At 39.0% G+C, this 25519-nt stretch overlaps 3 protein-coding genes across 3 annotated transcripts in view; 2 read left to right on the forward strand and 1 right to left on the reverse strand.

Moving 5' to 3' along the window:
- Positions 1-1579: 1579 nt before the first annotated feature.
- LOC139725342 (late histone H2B.L3) lies at positions 1580-2027 on the forward strand. Its single transcript, XM_071636430.1, has one exon. The coding sequence runs from the start codon at positions 1601-1603 to the stop codon at positions 1970-1972; it is 372 nt and encodes a 123-aa protein (XP_071492531.1). The 5' UTR covers positions 1580-1600; the 3' UTR covers positions 1973-2027.
- Positions 2028-7330: 5303 nt separating this feature from the next.
- On the reverse strand, positions 7331-10096 carry LOC139725374 (uncharacterized). Its single transcript, XM_071636458.1, has 3 exons — positions 9838-10096; positions 8990-9208; positions 7331-8430 (listed from the first exon to the last, which is right to left on the reverse strand). Exons 1-3 carry the CDS (start codon positions 10091-10093, stop codon positions 7331-7333), a joined length of 1575 nt encoding a protein of 524 aa, XP_071492559.1. The 5' UTR covers positions 10094-10096.
- A 6669-nt stretch (positions 10097-16765) lies between these two features.
- The window catches only part of LOC139725343 (uncharacterized), a 29398-nt gene continuing 20644 nt past the window's right edge, over positions 16766-25519 (forward strand). Inside the window, exons 1-10 of the mRNA XM_071636431.1 lie at positions 16766-16866; positions 18819-18957; positions 19362-19506; positions 20241-20376; positions 21578-21652; positions 22451-22560; positions 22986-23085; positions 23623-23967; positions 24570-24684; positions 25297-25332. Coding sequence (XP_071492532.1) covers positions 18846-18957; positions 19362-19506; positions 20241-20376; positions 21578-21652; positions 22451-22560; positions 22986-23085; positions 23623-23967; positions 24570-24684; positions 25297-25332 — 1174 coding nt within the window. The 5' untranslated portion in view covers positions 16766-16866; positions 18819-18845. The remainder of the gene's footprint in view (positions 16867-18818; positions 18958-19361; positions 19507-20240; positions 20377-21577; positions 21653-22450; positions 22561-22985; positions 23086-23622; positions 23968-24569; positions 24685-25296; positions 25333-25519) is intronic.

The following is a 25519-nucleotide window of genomic DNA, read 5'->3' on the forward strand; positions in this document are numbered from 1 at the left end:
ACGTTTTCCATCATTTCGCTTTATGATATTTTGCAATCAACGTATATTGGATCTACCCCAGTATGTTATCAGACGTGCATGTGTCTATGATAATTATCTATTTGAATGCAGAAAAAGCTGCTGAAAACTGCTTATTCAACTGTGGCGAGCCAATAGAATAAAATGGAGTCAAAAGGGGCATGAGCTTTAGATCCTACAGCAAAATTGAGGCAAAAAATGGCCATCGTGAAGATTCTGCTAGGATCGAAAGCTCAGGCCCAGTTGACTCCAAAATTATTTGTTTAGGCCTACATGCATACACCTGTATTATGATATGCATGTTGGGGTCACATGCTGCCGAAATTGTCTCTCTTGAATTATATAGCCACACTCTCTATACCCCTTTGCCAACAATCTATTCCACTATATCATTTTTATCAATTTGGCTTCCATCCCCTCTGATTTATTACGCAGTATTTGTTTACTGTTACACACGCGTCAAGATAGCAGCTGCTGTTTTCCCTTCGTTGACCACTGTTTGTAATAATCACTGATATCCATTTATCCTCTCGTTCACCGACACTGCATGCAAACTCAACGAGTATATTACACGAAATTTGCCTTTAAATACATTTATGTATATATTTTTGCAATTAACGTTGATAGGATATAATACAATGCTGTATTTTCCAAGATGATAACGATTACCTGATTTAAATTGCACATTTCGTAACGTTGGAAACTTCAGGGATGCCAACATTGGAAACTAGTTGAGAGTGAGACTCCCATAGGCCAATACTATGAGTCAAAATGATTGAGATCAATAGAAATGCATGCAAATGAAATAAAGTTTTAGAGTGAGAAAGGACCAAAATGAGTGAGTCTCACTCTCAATGAGTGAGAGTTGGCAGCTCTGAAACTTTGCATGAACTGAGTATACGTGTAATATAGTTGTGTGAATTGATACTGTCTGTCGCAGTAGTATTCTGTATAGAAAGGTATGAATGTGTCATGATTTTATGAAGAAGTTGAAAACAAAATGCGCTTGTAAGATGAATGCATTTCAAACAAAATCTATTATGTGTGCAAAATTGATAAGAATTGCAATATTCTTTGTTAAAATGTATTCACTGATAGCCTTCAAAATATGTATTGTAACATTATGTAATCATATTTGCAATAAATGTTAAATGAAAGAGAGGAATACATTGTTTATAATCATTATTCGTGACATTCCTCTAGGCTAATGTACCTGTATATGTATAATGTACAGTACATGTAATTATGTATTTCTGGGGAGGTGAGTAGAAAATAGGAAATATACCAGGCGATCCTCCTTTGTATGACGCAGTTCAAGCGTCGCAGAACAACCAGTCAATCACGTAGCAACGAATCGAGCTCTATTGGTTGCCTGGAGTCAAGCGTAGTGATTTGCATGTAGGCGGAGCGCGCGCTAAAATTTAGGGTTTACTGATTGGACGACGTCGAGCAGCAATGGCAATTTGCATAGCAGGTGCTTGTTCGCTGGATTCGCGGGCAAATTTGGATCGCATGCTCGCGATATAAATTCTGTCTGTTCGCCGTGCCGAGGTACAGATCAACTCTGATCACAACTCCAAACATGCCTGCCAAAGCACAAGCTGCCGGAAAGAAGGGATCGAAGAAGGCCAAGGCCCCCAGGCCAAGCGGGGACAAGAAGAGGCGCAGGAGGCGAAAGGAAAGCTACGGCATCTACATCTACAAGGTGCTGAAGCAGGTCCACCCCGACACTGGAATCTCCAGCCGTGCCATGTCCATCATGAACAGCTTCGTCAACGATGTCTTCGAGCGCATCGCTGCCGAGGCTTCCCGCCTTGCCCACTACAACAAGAAGTCGACCATCACTAGCCGTGAGGTCCAGACTGCTGTCCGTCTTCTCCTCCCCGGAGAGCTGGCCAAGCACGCCGTGTCTGAGGGCACCAAGGCCGTCACCAAGTACACCACCTCCAAGTAAATCGACTACATACTTGTAGCCGGTTTCTTGGAAAACCCAACGGCTCTTTTTAGAGCCACCAAAACTTCAAGAGAGAATTCGTGAAGATAAACTCAAATTCATAGCAAACCTTATTAAATATAGAGACTTAATTTTAGTGTTGTGTGTTAGGTACAAAAATCAATTTTGCATAACTAACTGGACACTAATAAGGCAAGTACGATCAGAACAGTTTACCCAGTGGTTACGATAGTCATTCAGGATCAGTAGCCGGCAAGCATGTCATTCCCTTCTCATTTTTTTTTTTTAAAATTAAGTATTAAAGCATGAACATAATATGGGCTTCACTGTGAACATACATGATACATTAATAAACTGGTACACCGAATGAAAACTACCTCGTCGAAATGGGTGCATGAACTCCTGTATCAGGGAAGCACCTGACTGTATGTACATGCATGATACAGCAGTCTACAGTATACATGTACCTGTACATCCATAAAAACCGCCCTTTGGTACGCTGGTGGATCCACATCTTTAGAAAAATATAAGCCTACCATGGCGATACAAACCTTACTAGTACTACTAGTACATTGTAGTACTACCATACGCATTTGAAAACAAGTGTACATCTATACGCACATCATCTCTTTTGTAGCTTAATTCATGCTCTGACCGAGGAGGTTGTTTTTATTCTCGTATTCAAATAAGATAAAACAGATAGCATGAGAAAAAACGACTTCTTCGAGCAGCTCGCCTTATACCTCCTTGCTTTTTACGAAAAGAAAATATATACAGTCAAACCTGTCTATAGCGGCCACCCAAGGGATACGGGAAAAGTGGCCGTTATAGACAGGTGGCCGCTATAGACAGGTAACATGTATTATCGTTGTATACATCTATATATACTTACATGTACATGTACATGTATGTGTGTACGTATGCACATGTGTGTATCATGCATAGAACAATGCCGGTGTTTATGAAATTGTTGCACAGTACATGTAGCATGTGCACAGTCATGAAGAAAGCTTAACACTAGTGCCTTATTGTGACTGAATAAGTGATGAATGCAACGATGGCGCAGGAATGATTGGCACGGCTAACAAGCAGAAAAACACGCTGAATTATCGGCTCGGCTACGGCCCCATCGGGTTTTTGGCCGCTATAGACAGGTTAAAATCTACCGCGGGAAACAAAATTTGGGGCCGCTGGCCGCGTTAGACAGGTGGCCGCTATACACAGGGTCTTTAACATTGCTTTTCTCTCGGGGGGATTTTTCAGTGGCCGCTATAGACAGGTGGCCGCTATAGAGAGGTGGCCGCTAAGACAGGTTTGACTGTACATGTACAAGTAATGTACAGTGCCTGTACATAATTGTATTTGCGTATGTAGTATGGCAGATTTCTCCATGTGAATCGCCCTCCTTCCGTGGCCTACTCCCCTGTGATGAAAGTAAACGATTGAACTTACTATGTAGACCTTTATGCGGCCATTTATTTAAGTCATTGTAGGAGCATCAACTTATGACTCTATAAGATCTAATTGCAAAATGTTAAAAAGGTTGAAAAAGAACGAAAAGAAAACCACACACCTGACGGCTGAAGGCTAACTAACGAATAGAAAGATGCCATTTTACCAACGAATATCAAGTACCGAGTATCCCCGTCGATACCTTTCTGTTTACGTACATGTACAGTTACGTAATAAAAATACAGTGTTCATGTACAATGTACATGACCCGTGCAAATGTACGTTTGAAACTCTGACAGTGAAACAGGTCTATAGATTGACACTGCAAAATAAGTTTTCGCGACTGAAAAAACAAACAAACACACTGTCCATGTGTGTAAAGGTGACTGCCATAATGATTATGCATGACATCTAAAACTCCCCAAGTGATCCATGTACACGCACAATCTCTCCAAAAGCCTGCCGCACTTCGTTGACTGGCTAGCTTTGACTTATAGGCCTATAATGCATGTAACTCAATAGGCCTGCATGCTTTTCTATCATGTATTTGTATACATTGCGCTCCATAATTTACCACCTCCAATTGGCTATCGGTACCAGGAGCTACAGTTATGGTTACTTCAGACCCGCATACTTGCATAATGCTAAAACAGTGGCGCCGAGACATAGACACGAATATGATACGCATAAAAGAATCAACACTGTCCATGTGTGTAAAGGTGAAAATCATAAGATTTTATTGCTTGATGAATACGTAGATGTGCATACACTGTGGACACCCATGTTTAGACATTATATGCAACAAATGACGATAAGAAAATATCTACAACATTCTCTATAGGTAACAGATCACTCTCCTCCTTCCTTTCCTGTCTGCTGGTCTGTCTGTCTGTCTGTCTCTGTCTCTGCCTCTCTGTTTCTGATCTTCTGTCTCTCCATGTATTATCCATGCTTATATTGTACATGCACCTTCACTGCTGCACACTTTAAGTCGATAGGCCTATTGCTAATATACATGTTCTTTCAAAGTTGGATAAACATAACAAGTGCAGTGTTCTATCCCACACTGTCAAGAGGTATTATAAAACAGTAATAGCAATAAACATGTGCATATTTTATTTGGTGTTGATTTCCCTACGAATTGATATCACATTAAAGCTTTGTGTTCATGTACAATGTGTACAGTGTTCATGTACAATGTACATGACCCGTGCAAATGTACGTTTGAAACTCTGACAGTGAAACAGGTCTATAGATTGACACTGCAAAATAAGTTTTCGCGACTGAAAAAACAAACAAACACACTGTCCATGTGTGTAAAGGTGACTGCCATAATGATTATGCATGACATCTAAAACTCCCCAAGTGATCCATGTACACGCACAATCTCTCCAAAAGCCTGCCGCACTTCGTTGACTGGCTAGCTTTGACTTATAGGCCTATAATGCATGTAACTCAATAGGCCTGCATGCTTTTCTATCATGTATTTGTATACATTGCGCTCCATAATTTACCACCTCCAATTGGCTATCGGTACCAGGAGCTACAGTTATGGTTACTTCAGACCCGCATACTTGCATAATGCTAAAACAGTGGCGCCGAGACATAGACACGAATATGATACGCATAAAAGAATCAACACTGTCCATGTGTGTAAAGGTGAAAATCATAAGATTTTATTGCTTGATGAATACGTAGATGTGCATACACTGTGGACACCCATGTTTAGACATTGTATGCAACAAATGACGATAAGAAAATATCTACAACATTCTCTATAGGTAACAGATCACTCTCCTCCTTCCTTTCCTGTCTGCTGGTCTGTCTGTCTGTCTGTCTCTGTCTCTGCCTCTCTGTTTCTGATCTTCTGTCTCTCCATGTATTATCCATGCTTATATTGTACATGCACCTTCACTGCTGCACACTTTAAGTCGATAGGCCTATTGCTAATATACATGTTCTTTCAAAGTTGGATAAACATAACAAGTGCAGTGTTCTATCCCACACTGTCAAGAGGTATTATAAAACAGTAATAGCAATAAACATGTGCATATTTTATTTGGTGTTGATTTCCCTACGAATTGATATCACATTAAAGCTTTGTTTGAAGAGTGCCAGGTACTGGTGGTAACACAATTTGACAAGTAGGGTGTACAAGTAAATTACGTGTACTATAATTATGTAAAGCCTAGTGTGAGACCTTATCGTACAATTTCTGTTGGTTCTCTCTTCTCACATCCCTGGTTATTTTCAGGATATGAGCCTTTACTAGCGAAAATTCATATCGCAATGTTCTCTTTCCACCTCCTTAGTGTGCTGGTTTGGTACGTGTACACGACTGGGGTCTGCGGGCTGTTGCTAGTGAGTTCCCTTGTATTTAGTTGACTATCCGGATTAGAGCGATTGAAGCGACTCTGATTTTAAAAACCTATCACATTGGACAAAAGGCCGAACTAAAGAGAAATTGGGGATAGCACTCTATTCACTATACACTACTATACCACATTTGGTAAATCCTCTATTCTGATTGGATGAAATTGAGGGCATAATACTGTACTACCATTGTCTTCACCCCCATCTTGGGATAGGTCTAAAGCTGCCCCATATACATTGTACGTACAACTAAACAATCTGCTTTTGGCTCGCAGAGGAACATACAGGATTGTGAAGGTACCTCAGCTCTTCACATCTATAGCGCAAGAGGAGATCCCCAGGAGATATCACTTACACAGCTGTATCTTGTTTGTTGGATGCGTTCGCGTTACATAAAAATACGTACATGTACAGTACAAGTACATTGAAAAGGAGGTAGATACAATTTGTTCACACTGGTTATAACAATAGTGAATTGACTTATAGTGCGACGGCGGACGACCAAGTAAAATTCCATTGACTCTTATTCCAAATATAAAGCAGATGCACTCTCTATTATTACATAAAAGCAACAATATCAATACACATTCTGTCTTATCTTGTATATGTAATAGGCCTTTACTTGTTGTGAATTATACGCTTGTCGGATAAAATTGCAATGCAAAAGTCTAACGTGGCAGTGTAGAAAACAATTTGTGTGAATTGACTGGCAGGATCGACCAAGTAAAATTTCATTTGATTTTATTCGATATACAAATATATCAAATAGATTATGCAGCAGTCCATATTATGTGGATTACCCCCAAATCCACAGAAAATAGACAAAGTTTGAGCCGAGTCTTGCTATTGCACGGAGCCAATGGAGATAGAATATCACGTGTATTCTCCATGATGGTTTCATTTTATCACAAGTTGATTTACAGCTCAATAAAAGCTTTACACCTTTTTTGATACAAGTTCACATACGCAAGGAATTCTCTGAAGAAATTTACAATCTAAACCATCTAGATTTTGGTATCTATAGGATGAAATACACTCGGGCCTTTTCACTCTACTGTAATTTTGCATTTACGACAACATTATCTGCAAAGTTCTACAGCATTATTTCTTCGCAACGGTTTACTGTAAAATATCTGCATTTACATGCCAAAAAGCACACTTCTTCTGGAAATATAAATATCATTATGATACATCATTGTACTGATGTCATACAGAACATTAGCACAAAGTACTTTGAAATGAAAAGAAATGCCGTCGAACTTTCTGTAAAATATCGATATGCTTTTGTTGGAAATGGAAAAAAAAATGAATAAATGAATGAATGAATGAATGAAACATGACAAGATACCCGATGAATGTCACTGTCTGCATGACGTGGATGAAGACAGTGACAATAATCATTATTGCAATTTCTCATCAGTGCACGAAATCGATCTGTATTAGCGGTACCCGAATCGCGGTGTGAGTGCTACATGTCACGTCGTGTCCATCTCGACGTCGAATCGCAGGTCGGAGAGTGTGAGATATGTTGCGTTATCTCTTTAAACTCTTTCTACTGGTGGATGTCTTCGATGACGTCGTGGTCGATACAGACCTTCGCGCGTATTTGTCGTAGATATCTGGAAGAAAGTTCAGTTGCTGGGGGTCGTGCAAGGGAACGTTCCTAGTGGTCTTCAGCCGCTCTAGGCTGCTGGGATCCTTCACGTGCTGAAGTTTCGGCAGAGTCGTTGAAGACTTCATCTTTTTCTTTCTCGGGACGTTCCTTCTGATCCCCTTTTCGGGAGATGTCTTCCTAAATCTCTGACGCAAGAGTTTAATCTTTCGAGGGATCTCTTTTTCTTTGGGAGCATCTTCGCTCGCCGTGTCCACGGCTACATCGTCCTCATTGCTTTTCGCACTTTTCTGGCTGCTTTGTTCACTTTTGATTTTATTGAAATCGCGGACGCACGCGATGACGTCGTCGTCGCTGTAAGTTTGCTGACCTTTGACGTGTAAGTCTCCAAATTCTGTTGACCTGTGCGTGTGAGTCTTTGTCGGTTTGGACGGTCCGCTAACCCCGCTGACGGCACTCCCTCCACTGCTGATGCTGGCTCGCGATTTATTCAGACTTGCTTCAAGATTTACCTCCCCATCGTCGTCGTTCCCATCGGTTTCATAGTCACTTTCGTCTGGTCGTCCCGTCTTCACTTTGACATGAAGAGCTTTCTTCCTGATGTCCGGGAGACGTCCACCATCTCCTCTTCTCCCCGCTGCCCGAGTACTGCCTGCTCTCCTCTTTATTGCACTTTTCTCACGGGCTCGCCTCCGGCTCTCAGGGATGCTCTTAAGCGATTTTACACCCAGCCGGTTGGTCAAACTCTCGCCGAAGCGGCTTTCGTCATCGTCATCCGAATCGACATCCTCCCAATCGCTGTCGCCGGTATTGCTCGACGTCGCGGCGGACAGATAGGCGGTTGCGTATGCCGGGTCGAGTGGTTTGGGTAGCTGGGACTGCATCCGCGATTTGAGCTCCGCCAATCGCTTCATCATCGCCTGAATGTCGACGGTGTTGAATCGTGATCGAGGTTTTAGTTTCTTGCGAAATGCCCGGAGATCCTGACTCAGCGCTAAACCTCGCTCGTTGGGTGGTTTTGCTGTCAGGGAAAGAAGAAACAGAGTGGGCGTTACATCACGTTGATTTTGACTTATTCCACGAAGTAGGTCGTTCAAAAAGAAAGAAAGATACAATCAAAACAAACTAGTAGTGAGGCGTTTCATCCAGAAATATCTTATTACTTTCTTTATTCCCCCCTTTTTGTTTCCTCTCACTCTGACCTGAAAATTTTGTTGAATCTCAAATCCCTTCTTATTTCATGAAATGCGGGAAAGTATATTCATGATTGTACTTACTACTTCATCCTGTAAGCAAAGGTGAGTAAGAAACTAATAGTGTCGAGAATGACTTCTCTGCATATGTCTAAAGATACTTTGTTGTTGAATGGAGTCCTACGGTTTAATTCACAATGACCTAAATATCACTGTCAGAATCAATCAATATGGTAAAAGCTAAAATGTCACCCCGGTGACAATGGTAGTCAAATATCTGTCTTCTAATTTGATTAATCAGTGTGCGATTTAAATTACTGTTGACGTCGCTTTCAAAGGAGCTTACATTCTACAGTGATTTCACACGCGATGTACTGTAGTACTCACTTTCGTAGAGGATCTCGACACCCATTTTCCGGTGGTCGTCTTGCCGCTTGTTTCGGAATTCGAGCACGAGTTCGTAGAGGTCGGGCCGTGCGATATAAAAGAGCAGCGTCTGGAGAAAAAAGAGGCTGTTTTCGGCCACTAGTCGTTGTCCTTCCAGGATGCCCATCAGACGGGGTCCCTTCAGACTCTGTCGGAGGAGATCCGGCGGGTGGACATGATCTGCACAGGGGTACAAACATTTTCCGGAGCAAAAAGAGTAAACGCATGAGAAAGGGAAATAGGAAATGCACTTTTTATTTACCTTCCGCATATGTGACTTTCTGCTTCTGAGATGATTTACGTATAAAAGGTAAACTTACACGGTGTGCGCTATAACTCTTCGCATTGTTATAGTTTTGAAAAGGGAGTGGCCAAATTCCTTTGTCAGCACAATCAATATAAAGACACCTGTAGCATGTGTTATGCTTTTCTTGCATATCGACGAGATATCAATTACAGCTTCTTCTCCTTATATTTTTCATCTAAAACTGGAGTTGTTTTGCGTGCATCAGCTGTATTTAAGTAAGGCAAATACAAAATATAAAAATATTACCACATGCAAGGAGTTGATAACATGACACACATTCGAGTGATTGAAGAAATCTCCTTTGCTTGTATTTTAATGAAACGTGAATAAATTGTGAATACGTAGCTGAAATCCACTTGAAAGCGCAAAGATAGGTTTGGCAAGCCCATAGCAGACTAATTCGAACAAGAAGTAAGAGATGGAAACAAGTATACCCGTAACCTCTTGAATAAAACAGGAATTTTATCATTAGATCATAATACCATTTCTCACAGTCTCCTACCTCTGCAAAGGAATCGAATATCGGCCACGTTATCGATCGTCAGATTTTCTCCGATATATCGGACCATCCATCGAAATTCCTTGTCCCTCTTGGTCTTCCACTTTCTCGCTACGGTCTCGTCGTCATGGCAACCAAGCCGGAGTTGAGCGTGCTTCGACGGGTCGACAGCGGGCACAAGAGACAGGGGCGGCAGTAGAGGCATCGGTCGGGCCGGTCGATAGTATCGGCCCTGGTGGAAGTATCGTATCTGCGGCATGACGATAGAGTGCCGCGCCTCTCACGTCAAAAATGAGTTGGCCGTTCGTGGTGCATAGCTACAGGTAATCTCCTAGAAATGAGAGAAAGAAACAAAGAGGAAAACCGTCAATGTTCCAGATTATGTTTCAAGTTCGAATCTATTATAGCTGCCATGACTGATGACTGCACGGAAGTTCATTGTAGGTTCTGTGTTGTTATAATCGTAAAAATAATTGTTCGAGTGGCACTTCTTTGTTTAACACCGAGGAAACTTATCTTATCATGTGGTTAGCATAAAATATTTCATGCCAACAACATGATAAGATAAGTTTTCTCGGTGTTGAATAAAGAAGTGCCACACGAACAATTAAAGGGGCTGTACAGTATTGGTCGAGATGGGGATTCATGTTTTATACATTCCTAAAGGTGAGATAATGAGAAACCTCTTTTGAGATATGAAAGAGTATGTAATTTTAAGAAGGATTAAACGTTTATTTGATGAAAATTGGTTTTCAAATGGCTGAGATATCCAAAAAAGTGATGATTATAATAAAAGACTATAGGCCACGCCTTTTATTAGGATCTCTTTGTTTCACCTTGTTTTTGGATATCTCAGCCATTTCAAAACCGATTTTCATTAAAAACTTTTGATACCCCTTAGAATTGCATGCTCTTTGACATTTCATTGAGTGGTTTTAGAATATCTTGCAAAATGTTAAAAGCTAAATCCTCACCTCGACCAGAACTGCACATACCCTTTAACCTTATATTATAGCTCCAACAATATCTTTGTTTCAAGCCCCCTTCAAATCACGGATTTCTACTCTGGGGTGGAGATCAGCGCTTCAAATCTGTAGTTACCATCTTTATACTGACAAATTTGATAATGATAAAGATCATATACTTCTTCATTCATAATGAAATTGAGGTTGCACTTCCAGAATTATACGACCAAAAAAACCCCCCAAAAAACCCATTAATTATTGCAACCACGGTAGAGCACGGTATATCTATCTATCTATCTATCTATCTATCTATCTATCTGTCTATTTGTCTGTCTGTCTGTCTATCGTTGTACCTACCTATTTATGACAGGTATGTTTCAAACAAGTTCTCTTCTCATACTTTGATAAGCAACAAAGAATTTACAAAATAATAGTCTCGTACTCCAATTTTAGATTTGAATGTACATTTTGCCAGATACAGTAGATAACGTGATTCCAACCAAGAAGTTCCCACTATACACTCTCATTGACTGATTGAGCAGCGTCTTTGATGACTGCACTATACTGGTGTTTTGAATTATAGTGATATCAAATTGCAAATTATTGCAACGAAAAATATAGACATTCATTGACTGATGAACTCCATCAATATTCTATCACCCACTACAATTACCGTGATCACAACATCAAACAAACTTTAAGTCGTTTAGGAAAGACACGGTGGACATTTTGATAGAATCTCATGTGATTCGTCTGATCAAACTTTGTTTCTCAACGTTTTGTTACAGCCGACTCGCGTCGGCGACTTCATATCGCTTGGCAACCTCGCCAATGTCCAGTCTCCAACTTCACATTGAATACCACAGTTCGCTGGCGAATCAGTCGATAGCATCGATTCATGTTTCGATTTTGCAAGACAACACATCTTTTGGGAGGGACGACATTAAGAGCGATCATGGATCAATAACATGACATTGCTTTCTCCACTTCATGAGTTCACCTCCGCCATTATCATAGCCATTTAAGTCCAACAGTCCAAGAGAACGTCAAACGCCCTCATCATCAGCATACATACACTGTGTGGATATGTCAAAAGTCTATATAGAGACAACATCCATGCTGGGTTACAGCACGACATTCTCCATCCATGTTATACTACATGTAGTAAGTCTCGAGCGGTTTTGAATGTTATAGGGAGCGATCCTTTCATCGCTTCCTGGCTGAACAGTGCACACAGTGCTTATAATTCAGTTTAGAAGGTTGGCTTTTATGTCATAAATACAGCGTCCCTCAACAAAAAAGAGAAAAAAAAGATGATGATAAAAACACCACCCCATTTTCTTGAGGCAGCAATGAAAGGAGACCTTCCTATTATCGACATCAACCCCTCACGGCGTGCATATTCTTGAGGAAGATGGATTTCTCAAGATTGAGTAGTAAAATTGTTACGCTTTGTTGACTAATAAAGTGTTGCAGTTGCATGTTGATCCTAAACTGTATAAATTGATAGTGTTGATTTGATGGACATGTCAATTATCTGATCAATAAAAAGTTTCAAAAAAAAAAAAGAAGTTGTGATCCCTTCCACGCTGACACGTGGTGTGAAAGCATCCACATATAGGCTATACTGATTAATGCATATTTTCTGCGTTTATCTGCATAGAGGTTTATGTCACTTCAAACTGTCCTGTCATTCTACCGGAACCTCAGTGTTAACTGCTAGTATGACGTGGTGCTATGAGTCACGCACTATTTATCACAGAGCTACATTTCATGGCGCTTCTGTCACATCTAGTAGTACACGTATACATCAAACTTTGTACCCACCTGGAGCAAAGTAGTGAGTAAAGTGGTTGGCATTGCTCTCAATTGTATTTTGTAATACCACACAAAATACCCTCTACAATAAATGCTCGATGCAACTCAGCGCAAATAATAATGACATAGGAAGACTTTCAGCTGTTTTCTCTTTTTTTTCCTTTTATATATTTCGATGTATGTATTCGCATTCGTCAATGTTTTGCGAGAATAAATGTAGACAACGAGATGAAAAATCTGTTCAAAGGCAAGGACTGTATGACATGTTAAATTCAAGATCGCTTCTCGGCCTTTTGGCTAAGATCATGTGTATAGATTGTTGGTATATGGAACCACCCTAATCCCCCAGGCCCAGATCCCCTAAAACACACACACACACACACACACACACACACACACACACACACACACACACACGCACACACACACACACACACACAAGCAAAAACAAAAACAAAAAACAACAAAAACAAAACAAAACAAAAACAAAAACAAAAACAAAAAGAAACACACCCCTCCCCCGCCAACCAACCAAACAAACGAACCAAAGGGAAAAAAAATCAAAGCCCTGGAAATATCTGAAGAAATTACGAATTTGCCGTTTCAGTGCTCTTCATGCATAAGTCTGTGTAAATTAAGGATTTGCCATTACCTAATTCATGACGACAAAAACGGTAAATGCGCAAAATATGGATACACAGTCAATATGCTTCCAGAGTCTATAATCACCGTGCAATATCATTTGGGATATCATACTTTTATATAAGGATACCTATGGAGATGCGGAACGAGGTAATGTCATGCATCTGTGTTCAATTTTATCTACCTCAAAACGGTTTGGATAATTGATCCTGTGATGGGGAATCATAATTACACTGATTGATAGTTCATTTCCCGCATATGTCCAAGGCCCTTTAAACACGGTTTACAGATACACCTGTAACTTGTAAGTGCAGCGTTCGGTTGCTGAAAGGTCATGCAAAACCTGTATGATGATACACAGATTTGCTGTTTTCAAAGAAATCCGTATACAGTTGAAAGATGCATGAACAAATGTGTTTTTACGGGAGAGGTATTTTACACCGTCTAATATTACGAAAGTACCAACGAGTGTCAATTTACAGAACGTATATAGTACATGCACTCGTGTTCGTCTCACATCCCTGGTATTACATTGTAGGCCTACTTTATACAGTGCAGGTTACACGGAATCGCCTTCAAAGGGCACACCGCCACTTAACGTGATACATTATGATAGATATGTCGTAGAGGATGAAGATCATAGTTTCACATAAAAACTTACGTCAAACTCTTGGTTGAGGGACACGCATGATAGTCCTTCCCAATTATCACCTAATTTTCATCGAGGCCGACGATTGATTCATTATTCATTCGAAAGCAAGGATGCATTCAACCTCGGGTATGACGTCTTTGTTTCACCAGTTGAACGTGAGATGAGCAGAGAGCTATACGCAAATTATTATCACGACGTATATAAACGGTGCGATACTCCGCCGAAAGAACGGGGGCAGTGCATTCCAGTGTAAATTCAACGATGTGCACAAAAACCGTGCAAATTCCTCACCCTTGACTACTGACTGTGCATACACAAGCTCGAGGGATAGAGTGAAGAGTACCACCAGCAAGGGGTAACAGCTCTTCCTATTGACCCGTTCTTGTAGCTGCAAAGTGCCCACAATAGGTGGCGTATTGATCCCCTACCCCTGGGGTTTGTTGAACATTGGGGGAACATCTTCTGCACGGGGCTGTATACAAAGATCTCTGAATGAAATTGATGAAAGGTATGGAGAAAACACATGGAGATGCCATGTAGCGACGCAGTGATGAAACTAGACTCCCCAAAACAAAAACATAAGCAAAAACAAAACAAAACAAAACAAAACAAAACAAAACAAAACAAAACAAAACAAAACAAAACAAAACAAAACAAAACAAAACAAAACAAAACAAAACAAAACAAAACAAAACAAAACAAAACAAAACAAAACAAAACAAACAAAACAACCTACATCAACAACACATACAATACACACATACAGAATGTATCTATAACAACTAACTGTAGTAGGCCTTCTCCCTAGGCCAAAGACTGCGGCGCTTTGAAGCACATAGGCAGGAGAAACGAAAGAGAACGAGAGAAAAGTCAATTTTATGACAGTGCAGAGAACAAGCAAAGTGATTGCAATTATCGGCGTGGTCATTTAAAGTCTTAATTACAAATGAAAACAAAGAAAATTAAAGAAACACAAAACAAACGACAAGTAAAACAGAAACAGTAGCGGGGAATGACAGTAAAAGTAAAAATCTGCTACACATGACAGTACAATTTGCTATGGATCTGATTCATTTTCAGAATGAAATGCTGCATAAAGCTCTCCAGAAGAGCAAAAAAATTGCGAACTTTATTTTCCCTGATCATTAAATCATTCCATATAAAAATCTGCCTTTGAAGGTAGTGTTTACCATTGGGAGCAGTGATTCAAAAAATGTTCGAGTTATCACAATTGATGCATAATATGTGCAGATCAGTTGTATTACAAAACATGCATCCTTCCATGTAAAAATTTCGCAGTAAAGCCTATATTAATTATATACGGGAGATATCACTGTTTTTTTCAATAGACCATAACTGTAGACGGTTTATTCGAGAAACAATTTTATTATTTTATTTGTATTCTAAGCTGATTTATATGTTTGTTTGTTTGTTTTGATGATTGTAAAGCGCTTCGAAACATATTGTATTAAGCGCTAAATAAATATTTCATATTATTATTATTATTATTATCATTATTATTATTATAACTACTGTTCACAATTTGTACATTTAACAATACTTAACATTGATTACACTGATTAACATTTTTACATTGGCTGTTTCTATCCCGTGATTAACTCCCATCTTAGAACTATTTTGAAGCACTAGAGCTGAGGTTTTGTTTCATCTGCAAATGGTGCTTATTGCCGATACATCTTTGTACAGAAGTTATAACTTGCATAGAAGCAATATATAACTGAAGAAGCAAATTGAGTTAACTCTTGACTATATGAGTAGACGTGTATGACGCATTTTGAAGGTAGATATATACTCATAAATATAATTATATCTTTTATAGGGCCTACGATATATAACACAGATGTACTTGATGATAGTCCTGCTGATTAACGTTGAAATTAGGGGCTTAGCAATTATTGAAAATGGAGAAATGACATGAGATTTTGACAACGGCCAAATGAGGCAAAGCAAGTAGGTAAGTCAAATCTTTGAGTTTATATTAAGACAGCTCGTATAAACGATTATCAAATATTTTTTTGTGTCTTTTGTATGTAAGCCTCTAATATTGTGATTCTATTTTTAAGCTCTTTTTAGAGCGATGTTCATCTCGAGTCTTTTGATTCTATTTCATTTCATTTCTGCATTTCTTTTTCATACAAAAATGTAAAAAAAAACCAATTGAACAAAATTATTCAGTAATACAAAGTATTTGAACAGTGAAGATAGATGGAAACAGGTGAATGATTGACTTAAATTATACTGTTTTCTGAATTACACAAAATTAATGAATACGAGCTCGTGCCATTTACTAATTGAGAAAACAAAACAATACTAAAAAAACCCCAAACAAGAGTTTGCGTACCTGCTATTCAAGAGACAATTAATCCAATCTAGGGATAATGAAAATGCAGGAGACCATATCATTATCATTAGTAGATGTTTGACGAGTTCAACAGCCTTTTAATGATGATATTATAGGCAATACTAATATAAATAAACTAATATTTTCCATAACTTTGCCTGAAAATAGACACTAATATGCATTTAAATCTATTCTTTATCATCGACACGTCCCTAACTTTATCCCCTCTTAACGATATAGAAAAATCATCAACCCAGTTAACTCATTTGATTCAAGAGCAAATTGTCTACATTTGTCGAGACACCTGCCGTAGCACATGGCAACTCCCACGTCCACGGGCTACAGGTGTTGCTAGGATACGTTGGTGTTTGTTTCCCTGGGTGTAACCTCGTTCACAGTTTTTGTTCAATTTAATCGCAACAATAGGCTTTTACGCGCATGCAGATGTGAATGAAAAGGAACGAGCCAGGATTGACCCCGAGGTCACAAATGCCAAACTAATCGGTCTGCTTTTACGGGAATTCGCACGTGAAAGAGCAGAGTGTATACCAATTTTTCACCTCTCGAAGGAACTAATGGTGACCATAAGCGAGGTTTGTAATCTTATATAATAACTTTACAAACTCATATAATCAAAAATGCATATTAATCCAATATAATATAGGATACATCTTTTTTCTTTTTCATTGTCGGCCCGAATGTTTCATGGTGCGTAGTCCCATCAACTGCTTATTTTGTTGGTAGACATTTACTCGTGAGAAGTACAACAACTCAAGAACAAGCTGCAAATACAGTAACGTTAGGCTTATTGTTTCGAAATGAAGATGAATTCCTATTTTCACTCCCCCTCTCTCTCCTCTTATTTACTGCTATCTTGGTTTTCAGTCATGTGGATGAAGGAACGTTATAAAGTTATGAGATACTAAAATGACTGCGCTCAATTCCCTTCCACTTTCTTTTTGACTTTAGAAAGCAGATCATGCATGAATTGTTGGTGAGAATCGGGATGGCGTTCACATCAGTTGTCTATATGACTGAGAGGGACCAATAGTCGATACACTATCTAGACTTCTAAGTTCTAACTGCTAGACACACATGTACAGAACAGCCTTTCTAGGTAGCATACAGTGACGCACATGTGGACCCAGTCTAGTCTAAACACTGGAAGTTGTAAACTAGACTAGACTAGACTTAGACCAAGATCTAGTTCTCCGTAGTTGTAATTGTAGGGGTCTAGCTTACTGCGACCAGCCCCATAGTATACGCGTACTATGCGTATGGGGCTGCTGGTCGCAATTAGGGTCTAGCTAAATCATCCTGGAGTCTATTTTCACACACACACACACACAATAATGATAATTACGAAACGTCACTTGACTGTGCAAAAATGTTGCACTTGCATGACTTCATGTTGCGGGTTTTAAAATACCTGGCCATTATGGGAGGATTGAGGACCAAGTATAAGCTAGGTGTAGTAAAGGAGAAATTAGAGTAGATTATCTAAGTATTACAAAACTCAAAAGAATTCTAGGATAGTCTAGCCTTGATCAACTTGAGACACTGTTAATGATTAATACATCAACATTTTACGATCAGTCAGACTGTTTGAAGTGTTATGTAGATTCTACATCTCTAACAATATATCTAGACTAGACCCTAGTCTATGTTTTTATGATAATGAACATATAATTACTTTCACTGCATTTCCTTCAGGGTCTAGTAGACTAGTTGAATACCATACAGTTTGTGTAAATGTGGTAGGTACACTGATACTTTTAATTGAAGGCTATGTAGCCTAATTACATCAGTAAACACATAAATATTCTTACATAAATTTAGAGTTTACAAGTTGACTAGTAATCATGTGAAATGACAAGGAAATAAATGATGAACGCTTCTGCTACATTTACAGCATCAACTATGTAATTTTGTAAGATTTTGTAAGATTTTATTGACTCTTTCGACCCCCTCTCGGGGTATGAGAGTACAAACATATTTACAATATATGAATACAAAAATATAAGTGATAATGTACATGTACAGTTATGTGAAAATAACAGATATGAATAAATATGTTTACAAAACAAGGCGTAAAGGACGTTTAACTACTCTACCACTACGTGTACAAACATTCGCATCTACTATACTTTCTACAAAAATACTGTCTTTCTTCTTTGGTATTGAAGAGAACTGAAACATAATAATTCTGACAAATTTGGCTATTTTTTTTCAAATGGCAAGCATTAGTTGAATTGAATAATTTGGCCATATGTAATGCACTTGGTCTACTGGCCGTCAAGCTACTTGGTAAATACAATAATCTCTGTATAATCTCTAATACTGGCATGTTTTTGTTGTTACATCAATGTATGTAAATTTACAAATTTATTTTTGCTTATTCAGTAAGAGATTTAACACTCGCTAAAATATTTTCAAAAATACAGCATCTCGGGCAGTTACATGTATGCAGTGTATGGTGCAAGTTATGTCATTCATATGTTGTGCATGTGTTTCAGAGCACAATCTCTCAATGTCACCTATGCAGGACTAACTACATTGCCTTGGTTCCAAGATGCCGTCGGCTGGAGCTGTATGTGTGCCAACCATTACCCCTCTGAGGCTGCCTTTGTCTGGCCAGTCCAGCAATCAGATTGACACCAACACACTCGTTGAAATCAAGTCTGGTAAAGAAACTTATTTTATTAGCACATTTCTGTAGTATGTATTCCAGTGTGGTGCAAGATCCCATTTACGACTGGTAGGTTTATTAACAACATATTGTCAAGAGCTTGTGGTTGTATCAATTAGATGATGGAAATATTGCCAACCTACATGTATACATTTTTTATTAAGTTGAGTTATAGAAAATAAACAATTTATAAGTTATTCAAACATATGTCTGTCCATTACATGATTACTATTGGTGTACATGATAATTACAAACTAACCTCAGCTTGTTTATGTTATCATCAGTCATTGTACATTATGTATGTTTATTCTTTTTTTTCCTTTCTTGCAGTATTATCCATATAGTGTAAATTTCTTTACTTTTAAATTTCAAAATGGGTATGTTCTTGTATTTTTGCAGCTACTCATAGAGCAGCCATCTACTTCAGCACAAATGGAAGCAAACCTGACCCATTTGCTAGGAAGGACAAGAACACCATCCGCTACAAAGGACCATTTCTCCTAAATCCTGGAAAACGGACCATCAAGGCTATTGCTGTGTCCAGGTACTGTAAGACTGTCAGTTGGGACACAAAATTTGCTACAAGCAGAGAAGTGACTGTAATTGAATTAGTTCACACATCATAACACATAAATCAAGGTCTTTCCACCGCAGTGTTGCGTACATGTACTTCTTTCTTGTGTGGAATACAAAATATCTGCTGATGCATGGTACTTGTTCACAGTTGTCTTCAGCGGACCTCTTTGAAACAAGTATTATCTCTTTGTATCTCAATCCCAGCCTCAATACTATTTAAGTGAAATATGATGAAGAATTACTGAATGATGCACAGAATGAAGAGAAGAGTAAGCATGGCATGTGATGTCCCCTTCTCATCTAGTATTTGATTCTTTCTTGAGAAAAAGTTCCTTCCTGATATTAGTGAAGTATAATGCAGACCCAGCTGCACTGATCATAGGGGTTTTCTTGCATCACATGCTTGTATGGTTAAGTATGAAAGGAGCAGATAGGCATGATGTTAAAATGTTCATTAACAATTAGAAAGTCTTGTGATATGGTTAGAGCAGTGCACATATTCAAAACTAAGGTCAAATCATTAATCAACTGGTAAGAAGTGTGGTGACCAAAAGTTAAACAAGTAACTCATTGTAATTGGAATCACATGTCTTTGTATAATCTTTCTCTTTTTTTTGAGTGCATACGGACATATGCACTATGTGTTATGCGTTATAATAGGACTGTTAATTATAGTTAATTATTATTAACTCTTATTGGCAGTGATGGCAGTCGAGAGAGTCATGTGAACAGTAAGACTTTCATCGTCGATTGGGTCCCGCCTGAACCAGAGGACAACAATGAGGATGACGACCAGAGTTTCATCATGGACTCCAGGCGAACACAGAGGTCTCTCCATGTGAGTAGATTGTAATAGAAGCAGGGAAAAATACATGTACGTCCTCTAGAGTAATTATCCCTGTTTGCAACGGTACAGGGTGCTTATTTGTGGCAGGGGCAGTTCAGCATTGATAAAACAGCTAAAGTAACGCTTAACACTGGCACCAGTCTGACGGTCCTAGACCAGTAAAAATCAATGTTGGGCTAGTAACTTTCTAGGAATTACCAAATTTACAAGTCCAACATGACCGGTAAAAAGAAAAAAAGGGGAAAAAATAGCATTGTCAGGGCCAGTCGAAGTAAAAAAAAAAAGGGACCAATAAATTTTAGGTTCAGACCAGTAAAAAAATGAAAAACTGGCTATCTACTGGTCCGTTAGGGGCAGGTCAGACCAATAGAGAATATGGGTTAGCGTGCAGCCCTGGATAAAGAGCATCAAGTGTATTTAGCCTCACTTTAGAACAAAAGCGGGAGTTTCTCGTAAGTGGGAAGTGAGAGTACTCTTGCACATGACTGGGCCCTTTCATCAATGAATGACATGGCCCCTGCTACAAATAGGCACCCTGTCACAAAGAGGGAGAATAACATGAGTACATGTTGTTCAGAGAACAACTTGACAAGTTGGTTATTTATGCTTCTTCTTGAGATTTGATGTCTTTGACACTGTAGTGGTTTTAGGGTGCAAGCTCAATATCAAACCCCTGATATTCAAGGGTAAGGGGGTGGGTATGTATCTGGAGATCTTTTTTTTCTTTTTACTCCATCCATCATTGAGAGTAAGATTATTAGAAGGCACACAGCTTTAAGTCACAGTTTCAAGTCACCAGAAATTATAGATCGACTTTGTGGGGCATAAAGTGTGTTTGGAATTAGTATACTACGTAATAACCTCTGAGTTATACATTACCAACCTAGTAAATATTACTTTGTAAATGTGTGACAAACTGAAATCAATACACTTGAAGGGTTCTCTTTCAAAAACCAAATAATTGTATGCTCAGTGGAATACAAAATGCAATTTCCCTTTGTGGTAATAGTTTAAGACTAAGGAAATTACAGCTTTTCTCTGATCAAGGTGCCAAATGATGCATGTAATCAATGCAGGAGAAATTTTGGTCTTTGCCATTTGAAACCACCTCATCCGTGTGTGGTTAAAGTTGCTGTGTATTTTTGCAAAGTTAGTTGGTGATGTTGTACCTGTGTTTTGTTTTCATTAACAGAGTTCTTTCAATAGCAGTGGTCCCTTGGAGACGATACACACCAATGGTGCAGTGACCCTGGCCAGATCTTCTATGGTTAGTACAAGTCTCTCTAGAGTAGCATTTCACTTTTGCAACCCTCTGCAGTTTCTTTCAAAGTTTCACTGAAGGTGGTATGTTGTACGATGACAATACACTTCAACTTTCAAATAAAGTTGTGATATCTTATATTTTATAAACAGTTTTACCAATGCCAAGTGATGTGATCAAGTGTCTGTTGTACCTGGTATGTGTCACAAATTGACAATATATGAAATGTTCTTGCATGTAAACCACATTTTTGTTTTCTGTACTAGAACTTTGAAAAGGCCTCTCTTGTTGAGACCTTGTATGAAAAGACTGTTACTGTGCAAGAACCATATGTGTAGATGCAGTTGTTTGAGCATTCAATTGTCGGTCTCGAGAGAAAGCAAAGTTCATTGAAATGACATTCCCTAACCTGTAAAACTTCAAGCAAAAGCCTTCTCAGACGTCATGAAATCTTGAAGCTCATGTTTACTCATGGCGACCATTTTAAAATGAGTGAACCTCTTTCTATTGGCAATATATTCAAGGAAGCACCTTGTACCAGGTCGGTAAAGGCATGACATGATATGAAATTGCTATGGAGCAGTACTCCTCACAGTCCAAAATTGCATAACTGTTTCTCTGCACATGCCTGTAACTATATATTCAAAGTTAAAAACATTATCTGTCATATCTGTGTGTTACAGATGTCCTATATTCTTTCTGTAATATACAAAATGCATGTTATGAAAATATGACTAGAATAGCCAACATATTTTTGTTTAATTTTTTTTTTTTTTAATTGAAATAATTTTCTCATCATTATAGCCAATGCAGGGAATGGCATCTGGACCGGTCCCTTACAACGCCTGGGGTGCCACATCCCCACAGCCTCAACCGATGACGACACTCAACAAAAACCCGGATTACTTTTTCCAGTAAGTGTACTCCACATTGCTGTCTGCAAGAGTAACTGATAACGCACACCCATTAAGAGTCCAAATCACATTTCATTTTTTTTTCATTCAGACTTAAATATTGCGACCATTTACAGTGGACTATCCTTGACTTACATTTCTTGAATGATTTGAAAGGATTGTTGATATCAGAAGAAAGAGACCCACCACTTTTTTGACTTGGAATGGCTGCTGTCAATGCCCAAGGAATGAAAGAGTTCATGATATATGTCATGATACGTTTTATGTGGAATTCTCAGACGTGTCGGAAATACTTTATCGGATTTGCATTATCTAAACATATGGAATCTCAATGTTTGCAACATTCTTTACAAAAATGCGCACATTTATGCGGAGTATGTGTTATATTTTTCCCCCACTTTTTTGTCTATTTTTCTTTGTAACAGTTACCACATGCATCAGACCAGCCCACGTCAGAGTCAGCCCCAAGTGAGACAGTCTATTGGCCAGGGGTCTGCTATGGTTCAGCCACCGGTTATTATTGATGTAAGGAGCAGGTCATTCTGCCATATGGTGCATACAGAATAATTAGGAAAATAATGATTGCAAAGATGAAGATGTAAAAGATAGTGGTGGTGGTAGGGGTGATGATGATGCTGCTGTAAGTCATATCAGTATTGTTGATAATAGGAATGCTGGTGATGATTATGAGGATGCCTACAACAATGATAATGCCAATATTCATACGCTCGAAACAGCACTTAATTTATGCAACATTCTATCCTTCAGCACTTACAGATTATATCGCAATCGTATGTCGGCATATTATGGTGTTGTTGTTTTTTGTAGTTGAATGAGCAAAAGCATGTACTGTACAGTCTGTAATGTTGATATTGCTTATTTATCTATGATGATCAAAGTGAATTTGCATCAAAACTCCTTTTACACCAGTATATGGGTAGTATAGACATACATGTATATGCAAAATGAAACTCAAAACTTACAAGTTCAGTGTCTTCATGTATAATGGAGTGCTTAACAATGCTGCTACAGGCTAAATTTGTTGCTTGTTTGATTTTTCAGGCAATGACGGGTTACAACAACCAGGAGGCGTGGCGCCCACTCAGTGTACCCCTCCCTGCTGTGCTGAACCAATCCATTGGCACGCAGACTGTGGGTCTCTTCTACCCCACCCACGAGCAGCTGAGGCGCTCCCCGCAGGATGTGGAGCAGGTGCGGGCGGTGAGGGAGCAGGCCACCACCATGGCCTCCACCCCAGCGCCCCAGGAGCGCCCCAAGCTAACCGACATCAGTCCCGGCAAGGGTTACTGGAAGCGCCAGCTCGCCCACATCGCGGCCCATCTGGAGGCCTTCTCCCAGCGGGATGCAGAGTTCCGAGCACTCGTTGGCAAACCCAAGATGGGGAAGGTGAGGAGCAGAATGTCACAAAATGTTTTTCTCCCTCATTACACTAGCATTGATAATACCAAACTGATTTGAAATGTTTGAACTGCATCATGATAACCCTATTTCGATGAAGATAAAATCAAGATGAAAGTGCTGTTTAGTGTTGAGTATTGTGCTAATCAAATTCTTTGATAAGCACACATTTACCAAGTAAACCAGTTTTTATAAGGTACCCCGAACAATTGCAAAGATGACCACATGATCGCTTTCTGCAGAGAATACCATTTGATCAGCGTCTTATACTCCACATGTGTTTTACTCAATGAATCTTACACACATCCCTGAAGAAACCTGAGATTGGGAATGGAGACTACATGTATAATTCACCCCTAAACTAGTCACATCACTACACCCGTCATCTAACAAACACAGTAATTCACCTTCATTAACATCATCATAACATATATTTTGTGAGGCAAATTGCCCAGCATAGGACTCCGATAAAACTCAAAACACCCAACCAACCTTATAAGCAGCCATATCAAGCCAACTGTAAACAAAACGCTTCATAGATGGGCTATAATGCTGTGACACCTACAATGTGCGTGTTTGCCTCATTGCAGATCACTTATGCTAATGTGGAAGATGATGGTGTGGATGTGACACTGACCATTAGTCTTGAGTCGCGTGGCTCAAATCCTCCCGTCAGAGGCAACAGAGCACAAGTGGCTCGTCAAGGTAGGTCACAGGTCACATCAATCTGTCCTCTTACATTTTGTATCAATGAAACATATGTAGGAACACAAAATCTGTAATTTTGTAGCAATTATCTTGACTGTGATCCACTGACTTTCAGGTCTTCCGTCCCATTTCAACCATGCAAGCACACTGTAATCGAAATTCAATATATTGTGTAAAGGCATTCTTGTGATATTATGTTCAAGAGGTAAATTTGCAATAGGATGTTAGTGCTGTCATTAATGTATCTTATCAGATGAATCATGTGTAGACGTTCAAAACATACTAGTGCGTGCATGGAAACTAGAGTTCCAATTTATTAATTCATACGAAATTGCAGCATGTAGTAATGACAGTTTTCTTGGAAGCAGTCAGGAAGCAGTCAGGCAACAATCAATTACATGCAAACATCTGATTCAAATGGGCCCTGTAACAAATGTTAAATGGACTACAGAAAAGGGAAGATCTGGATTGATTCTGTTACTTCAAATACTGGAGCTGTAGCTCCATGTCTGGGTGACTGTTGAAATGGGGCATTGTAATTTGTGGCAAGTGTCATTCATGGCAAGTAATGCAAATTCTTTTTGTATTTGTCCCTACCTCATCTTGCAGAAGCTATTTTGGCAAAGAATAAAACAAGTGATGCAGGTAAGTTCATATGAATATTGCTTATATTCTAGAATTTTATTTTTGTTTTTATCATCATTTTGTTTTTGTAATTGAGGATTTTATAGTCCACTCCAAAAAGAGCATTATCAATGTGCTTGTGATTTGAAACAGCACTTCTGCTATTTTTTTCCTCGCATTCTGGCATTAGGCTTATGTGTAGTAATTC

This window comes from Diadema antillarum, unplaced genomic scaffold, assembly GCF_040938485.1.
Source record: "Diadema antillarum isolate AM-2024a unplaced genomic scaffold, OU_Dant_1.0 seq00000035_RagTag, whole genome shotgun sequence".
Classification (NCBI taxonomy): Eukaryota; Metazoa; Echinodermata; class Echinoidea; order Diadematoida; family Diadematidae; genus Diadema; species Diadema antillarum.

Excerpts from the sequence above, each read along its gene's own strand:
- LOC139725342 (XM_071636430.1), top strand. The coding sequence starts at position 1,601 with ATGCCTGCCAAAGCACAAGCTGCCGGAAAGAAGGGATCGAAGAAGGCC.
- LOC139725374 (XM_071636458.1), bottom strand. The coding sequence starts at position 10,093 with ATGCCGCAGATACGATACTTCCACCAGGGCCGATACTATCGACCGGCC. Across the intron at positions 9,209-9,837 it reads TATTCGATTCCTTTGCAGAG|ATCATGTCCACCCGCCGGAT; the intron begins GTAGGAGACTGT and ends ACCCCTGTGCAG. Across the intron at positions 8,431-8,989 it reads TGTCGAGATCCTCTACGAAA|CAAAACCACCCAACGAGCGA; the intron begins GTGAGTACTACA and ends TTTCCCTGACAG.